This window comes from Opisthorchis viverrini (assembly GCF_000715545.1).
Source record: "Opisthorchis viverrini unplaced genomic scaffold opera_v5_67, whole genome shotgun sequence".
Classification (NCBI taxonomy): Eukaryota; Metazoa; Platyhelminthes; class Trematoda; order Opisthorchiida; family Opisthorchiidae; genus Opisthorchis; species Opisthorchis viverrini.
Window position 1 is genome coordinate 1,836,928 of NW_008751722.1, and position 7,982 is coordinate 1,844,909.

A 7,982-nucleotide genomic window follows, 5' to 3' on the forward strand; every position below is an offset into this window, starting at 1 on the left:
AACAACGGAAAAATTCTTTCACGAATTTACACGAGGGAAATACGAAACCGAATTCGAACGTACCGCGCAACGATATGGGACACCTGATCCTCTACTATTGCTAACGTTCCGGTAACTGCAAACAGTATCCACTAGCTTCGGATCTTATTCTAAACCCTACCAGCCTCATGCTCACACGTAAGCCTGTGTTGCTTTAAAAGGTGAGGGAATAGCAGACGCTGATTTAACAATGATGGCCGTTGTTTTGATCACGGAGCTGGGCATTTTGGTGGTAAGCACTTTGTGAAAACATAACTGCGATTCGATTACAATTGTACTTTGAGCCTCAGCGCATTTCAACACAAATCAAGCACCTACTATCATACTTGCAACCAAAACGCCCAGCTCAGCTAAGCGAACTGCCTGACTGTCACCCATTGGATGTAGTGGATTGAACTGACCTTGATCGCACTCACGCATTAGTTGAGGTGTCGTCTACCTGCCGGAAGACCTCTATAGTCTGCAGCCACTGAGGATGGCACTCCTGGCTGTCAGGGGCACGATTGAACGTGTGTTGGACAAAAATATGCAGGATCTTGTCCGAGGTATCAGAAATCACAAAAACGATGAGGTACGACGTCCGTCATGCTATTCTTATTATAGCAGGTGAAATACATAAGCGAATGCTTAGAAGAAATAAAGAACGAGCTTAAGCAGGGCTCGTTTCCTTCAAAATCCAATGCTGTATCAAAGCTCATATATGTAAACAGCAGTGTTTTTTATAGGCTTATTTTTTAGTTACAAATGCTCGGATATGATATCAGCTGGGCCATGTTTAATACGGTGGAAGTCATGAGCTCCCCAAAATTCACGTTCAAAGTAAGTGTCATATTTTTATTGCGTGATTATTTGCAGCGTATCGGCTATCTGTCCGCTTCTCAAAGTTTTCGTCCTGGTTCAGATGTGTTATTACTGGCCACCAATCTAATTCGCAAGGCATGTCTGCTATTCGTGCACTTACACGATCTTTAGGACTTGTGCAGCGCAAATATGTACGATGCCGGGGTGGCACTATCTGGGTTGTCATGCTTCATGACTCAGGACCTGGCGATGGATCTGTATAATGATGTCTTATCTCTGGTATGTTTTTCTTTACTAGTTCTGACCGTTAGTTTTGCATATAAAACCCAGCATGCTATTGTATTCTGGAGTATCTTATAGAGCGTGTCTTTGGCTGTCTTTCATGAAGGCCGCCATGTGTTTGCGAGCACTTGTAACCTTTCAAGTAAACCGATCAGCTAGTAGAGGGATGGTTGTTTTTTAACCTCTTCGATTCAGTAAATTCCCTTATGTGACTGTCCGCTGCGGTAAACCATAGTGGAATAGTGAGGTTATTCCTGATTCATGGTCGGTCTTGACTGCTTAGCCTTCTCAGGATAGACCGGTCCTTTGTAACCAACTGGGTTCACACTAGTGAGTCAGTGGCTCCGAACAGGATTTCCTTGTGGATCCAACTTCTGACTCAAAGACTGATTAGGGCCCCGGAATAAAACCCTACACTCCCATTTTCTCATAAGCCAAAGGATCAAGATGGGGTATCCCAAGGAAACCACCTGCCTGGGTACCAGGGCGCTGTTCAAGATTTTTGTCTCAAGGTGAAGATATGGTCGATAACTCCTCGACCTGTACGAAACCGTGCTTGATTCTCACGAATCTGTCGCTCCCGATTGTCCATCAGTCTGCCCAAAATAATGCCAGAGAGCATCTTAGATGCGACATATATCAGGCTGACATCACGATAGTTTTCGCATGACGTTCTTGCTACCTTTTTGAAAACTGGAATGACAGTCGAGGAGCATCATTCGGCTGGTATTCCGTTTTCGTTTCAAATATTCTGCAGTACAGTGGTCAGACTATTCAAGAATACCTCGCTACCTTCTTTGAAGAGCGCGGGGTGTAGACCATCCGGGCCAGGTGCCTTGTCGCGCCTCAGAGTTAAAATCTCGCTCTGGATTTCGGTTGCTGATGGTGGGTGGTTGTCAATGTTCCATTCGGGCCTGCTTGGTTCTTCCGGTGGTTGTGCTGAAGGAGACCAGGTAAACTGTTCTTGGAAGTGCTCAGCCCACCGCTCAAGACGGCGATTGAGGGGATGAGTTGCTTTTCCGTCTTTTTCACGTATTGTCTCGCTGACACCTGTCTTCTTTTGACCCGTTGGTCGGATCAGTTCAAACGGCGCGGCTGTTGCCTGCAGGAAAAGCCTTCTCCATCTCCTGGGCCTTCGAAATCCACGAGCGTCCTCTGTCATTCCTTAAGCTCCTGAGGGATCTGCGTGCGCAATCATAATCGCTAGTGCCTGGTATGACCTTTTTAGCAGCAATAACATCTGCTGATTTCGAAGATATCCAGCGTTCACTGAGTCGAGTCAGATTGGCTGCACTAATAGCTATGAAAGTCGATAGCATTGCTTCTTTGACTCACATCCATTCAGACTCTAAGTAATCTCCGTCGTCCACATGACTGTGCGTTTCTAGTAGCTTTCCAGCCAGATCAGCTCGATACTCCTTGGCTACGGTAACTTGTCGAGGTTAATGAACGGAGCTGCTCTTTTTCGGCACACGTAGTGCTGGCTGAAAGCGAATCGCTAAGTGAGCCCACACGATGGCGTGATTAGAGTCCAGTTGCGTGCCCCAGAAGGAACGACAATCCTTAACTGAGGTTCTCCATCGGCAACTGATAGATATATGGTCCAATTGAGTCCACGACTGTCTGGTGGTAGGTGGCCTCCAGGTAACTCGGTGTGTGCGTTTGTGTTGGAAGTTCGTACTGGCCAGGAACAGACGATGCTGTGCACACATCTGAAGAAGCCGCTCTCCGTTATCCGTACGCTCAGCATTGACTCCAAATTGACCACCTAACTGTGCTTCTTTCGGACTTAGTCGTCCAACTTGGGCATTCATATCACCGGCTAGAATTGCTATATCCGTTCTTGCCGACCGAAGCAGTCGTGACAGATCGTGATTAGACTCGTCCTTTTCAGTCTCAGAAATGCTATTCGTTGGAGCGTATGCTGATACGACAAACGAAACCGTTTGCCGCATCGACCTGCGTTAATCTTAATTGAGCCAGACAACCCCACAGCGCTAAGGCGACCATATACTGGGATCCAGTTCAGTAAACTGTTTTCAGCCTTGAGGATGAGTGTAGATACCACGAGCCATTGCGTCAGAATCACCAGATAACCGAAGGGTGAAATGTGGAACATCTGGGCTCGTCCTAAGTGGCTTGAAGAGCACGATCGAAGTGGGATCTTGTAAGCGTGTTTCGGATACACATCGATAGAGAGGGACAGTAAGGTTTCCACAAGGTATGCCTGTTGCCGGATTCGACATAGAGTACGGGCATTAAATGCTGCAACGTGAATCAGATCTTTTGAGGTTAGTAAGTGATTATTTTGGTTTATTTTCTGGGCGATGGTTGAGATGGGTTCATTGCACTGCATTGTACGGTGGTTTGGGAGGGAATGGGGGAGAACGTCAGCGAGTGAAGTGCTGCAGGGGCAAATGATACTTCCCCGTTGCCCAGGCCGAAGAAGTGAGTTTAGTTGAGGTACCCTACTTTGAGCCTTTGACCCAAAAGTCTGACCCACAAGGCAGTGGGAGGATGTAGGGTTTTGTTCGGGGACCTTGACCCTAGCCTCTGACTCAAGATTCTGGACCGCGAAACAGCGGTTGTTAGGGTTTTCTTGGGGGACCCTTCCCGGAGCCAATGACTCAATTGTCTGACGTACCTAGCTGTAAAGTGCCGAGCTGGCTTGGGGCGCAGTCTCACTTCTGATGCGGCTGCGCACAGCAGGTGACTTTTGAGCAGAACTGGGATCTTTGGTTGTAAAAGTATTTCGACCGTATTGGATAATTCGCCGGCGATCACGGTCAACCGTGGGGCGATCGGAGTTTGCGGTTTTTGGGGTCGACCTCTTCTAACCTGTCCTTCCTCGGGGAAAGGCAGCATCGCTGCTTCCATAAATATGGACATGTTGGTCGCCTGATGGAAACGCCCCACTGCCTTCACACACCTGTCGCAGAGGACAGTACGACTTTACCTCCAGACCGCCTCGTAATGCGATTACTCGTAGTACTCGCTGTTCTTTGTCGGGCTTCTCTCCGTTGGCCCTCCTGGCATGGTTGAACCTTTAGAAACTGAGTTCCAGCCAGTATAACCTACAGGGTCATTGCAGCACAGAAGCCCGACCACCACGACAAGGTGACAGCTTTGGGTCGTGCTTTTGGTTGTACAACGGAAACTTCCATTGAAGAATGTGCACAGAAGCTGCGTTGGTTAGGCCATGTATTGCATGTGCCGAACCATCATTTGCCAAAGAAAGTGCTGTTTTTCGTTCCCGATTCAGCGTGGCGGAAGCAGAGAGGTGACCTGTTAAAGGGGTATGAAAGAGATTACGAAACGTTTGGTTGCTTTTGGTGCTACTCGCCTACCAGGATGGGAACCGTGTGAGCCCCCTTGTTGGGGACGCTGCAAGATATCATTGCTAATCGATGTCACTGTTGTTCGTGTTGTCAGCTTCTATTTAGATTGACTTGATGAGTGCCTGGAGGTGCAGGCGCCTCGGAATGATCGTAGCAATGTAGCGCTAAGTCCCTTCCCTGTCCACCTTTATTTATTTCCTCACAGTAAAGCTGTCGAATAAATCCTTGGCTGTAGGACAGCGGAGCATCAGTGTTGAACACCAATATCATGCTGTCCATGATGAGGACAATGATATTGTCAGACGCGGCTCAGTCGTTTCCTCAGTTGCGCTCATGCATCCAAGCGATTGCCCTCACTCCATGGCTCCCCTCCCAGTCTCCCTAATGAAAAGTCCCATGACGACCGTGTATTCGCGCATCAATTATATCAACCACCGCCTTCAATGTGCGGCTATCTACCTCACCTCCAAATCGCCGGCAACCGCAGTTGATGTTGGTTGGTGTTTTCCGCCATTGAGTCGCCCATTATAGAATCAAATGCCTCTTTTCTAATCGCCTCATTAGGAATCTGACACCAGCAATGCTTCTGGGACGTCGGTGATAGAAAACCTGAAGACGCCCCACACCATTCCTCCATGGGGAGCATGTCTCGCAATCACAGTCACACAGCCCTTACTAAAGCCCAGTACACGCGACCCTTGAGACCCAGTGACATGCCTTTTTAACGTCGTAAGTGAGGCAAATTAGTAGGCATGTTTTCGGGCCTCTAGGATTCATACACCGACTTCACCAGGCACACGTCCGTCAGAGCTAATACTACTACTACTACCGAGGTATGCAAAATTCTCCGTTACCCCCATCGATTCTTGAAATTTCAGGGGTTTGTTCAGAAAATGCATGTTATGAAGCATGACTTTGCACTTTGAAGTTGCTGAAAGATGACATGATGGTGGTTATTTTACTCAACAGGGCTTGTACTTCGTCTTCAACGATGAGGGCGAGCTCGTCCGCACAAACCATCTCGCAATATTCCCTTCAGCAACAATTTGAACTCCGGGGTTTTGAAGACCTTCCAACGTTTAAGTCATTATTTTGACAATGATGAATTTGAACGAGAACGGGAGGAGTTAGACATCCTTGTCAGACCCCACTTTATGTAGCGAAGCTTTTCGAGAGTTCGCGATACACACGTCCATAAGTATATGAATATTGGGACCAGATTATGTTCACTAACTTCTGGGGCATACCGTGTTGAAAAAATCTTGTTAACAGCACCGGCCGATTAGCAATAAAACGCATCCTTGAAATCAAGGAACCCCAATAATGTGTGCAGTGTGTACATATGATGTTCTAACACCTGACGGAGTGCGAAGTTGTGGTTGACGCAGCCTCTGCCAGGCCGATATCTCGCTTGATGTTCACGAATCAATCGTTCGCGTGCCGCCGTAAGACTCCTGGGAATTAGTAATTTCAGAAGCCTGTTACAACGACAGTCAAACTGACCGGTGGTTAATGCACTCACTGAGAGTACCCTTTTTGAAAATGGGCACTATTATCGATTCACCCAGTTATCTCCCAGATAGACCCAAATAGGCTAGTTCAACTGTAGTACCCTTGGTGCCGTGACATCCGAAGCAAGCACGAGGACTGGGGTACTACCAGGTGGCCCAAGCGTAGATAGGGAAATTAGAAATGCAGAGGTCGGGTTCGAACCACGGACCTTCCGTTCAGTAAATTCGCGCTCTAACCACTGACTAGACAGAAGAATTCACCGCAGACTAGGTCGTCAGTGCCAGCAGCACAATGACGCTTGGGTAAAGATGTTCACTCGGAATCTAAGGTTGAAGGAGGCTGCATATTTACTGTCCATGTTTCTGCTGAATGGCAGGATTCCTAATTTGAGGCAACAGGTGCCCGGCTGAATTGCTGTTCGAAGTACTGTGCCCATAGGTTCTCCTTCGCTGTTTATCAGAAAGCCCTTTTGTTCCCTTATAGTTTCACTGACAAGGGCCTTCCGAGGACCAGTCGAACGAATCAAGTGGAACAATCGGCGAGTGTTTCCAGCTTTTTTCATATCTTCCATTTCTTCTGCCTTTACGGTCCACCAAGCTTCTCGGTCTTCCCGGACACTCGGTTTTACCTGGCGTTGAGTGATGTGTTGGACTGAGTTGTGCTTGCGGTCAGGAGGAATCTGTCGCTAGGCTTCCAACAAAACCACAGTCCTATCAGAAATCCAACGTTTGGATGAGAATAGCTAGGTTATACCGTAAACGCAATTTCCGGCTTTGAGTAGCTTTTCGAGTTGTGTTCCTAGTGGCTACCAATATCCCACGTCTGACCAACCGGTAGGCACTCGGAAAGCTGGTGCTATTAGGTTTGTTTTATTTTTCGTCAATGGCTAAGCGAGGTGTGCGCGTTTCCTGCTCAGACCTGAAAAAGCGCAGTAAAAAGTGACAACGGACAAATGGATGACCGGGGTCTACGCCGGTATTCCAGAAGGAGCGGCAGGCCAGTGATCGACCCTCGCTACCAATAACTGACGGCGATGTGGTGTAGTTGGATTCAGGACTGGTTCGTTAGTGGACATCACGCTAAGCGATTACCGCGGTTTCGGAAATCGGTACTACAAATGGATGGTCTGTGATCGGCACCCATCTGATATAGACGATTCCCCTTGTCCGTCTCTCTTGCATCCAACCGATGACGATCATTCATTTGGACGCCACTAGAGCTCAGTCTACCTACCGGAACGATCATTTCACCAGCAACCATAATGATATTTAAGCTTTTAACCCATTGTAAAGGATCACAAAAAATCGTTAAGCTGTAGCACTTTCGGTGCCTAATTTCCATGCCACCCGAAGGTCGCATGAGGGCTGGGATCTTGTCAGGCTGCCCAAGCCTAGACAGGGTTCAAACCACGGAACTTCCGGTCAGTAAATTCGTGCTCTAACCACTTGAGCTATCTCACCCCAATGATCACCTAAAGCGCAGTAGAAGCCGTCGTTGGCATATTCAGAGCTACAATCTGTTGGAGTGTAAGTAGGCAGTAAACAATGCACCACCAACCTCACTTTCTTGCGATCTTCTCACAGACGTTGCAAAATGAATCGCGCAGAGACGGCTATCAACATGTATCCAGCCAAGAACAGGCATTTCCACCCGACTGCACACTTATCAGTTTTGACCTTTTAACTTATTTGGTGCAGCATATTGTGAACAGTGATCCTGGCGTTCGCTCCCACAAAGGGAAACGGCCATGATGTCTTTCTGTACATCGCCGAACATAGTGGAGTTGGTTGGCGAATATATCGTTCACTGAGAGCTTGCGGGTAGAGGCAGCAGCAGCAGCAACATCAGTGTTGGCACTGATGCTTCACTGCCCTACAACCATAAGGTTCGTCTAGCATTCTTTGCATCTTCCGCTTCTTCGACCTTTCGGGTCCACCAAGCTTCTCGGTCTGCGCGGACACTCTGTTTCACCTGGCGTCGGATGATGCGCCGGGTGGAGTTGTGGTGGCG

At 48.0% G+C, this 7,982-nt stretch overlaps 1 protein-coding gene across 1 annotated transcript in view; it reads left to right on the top strand.

The window, feature by feature from the left end:
• Positions 1 to 7,982, top strand: part of T265_04176 (hypothetical protein) — a gene marked incomplete at both ends in the record, with an annotated part of 57,212 nt that overhangs the window by 1,925 nt on the left and 47,305 nt on the right. Inside the window, 4 exons of the mRNA XM_009168846.1 lie at positions 506 to 610; positions 646 to 741; positions 778 to 858; positions 1,012 to 1,119. Of these exons, the coding sequence (XP_009167110.1) occupies positions 506 to 610; positions 646 to 741; positions 778 to 858; positions 1,012 to 1,119 (390 nt within the window). The remainder of the gene's footprint in view (positions 1 to 505; positions 611 to 645; positions 742 to 777; positions 859 to 1,011; positions 1,120 to 7,982) is intronic.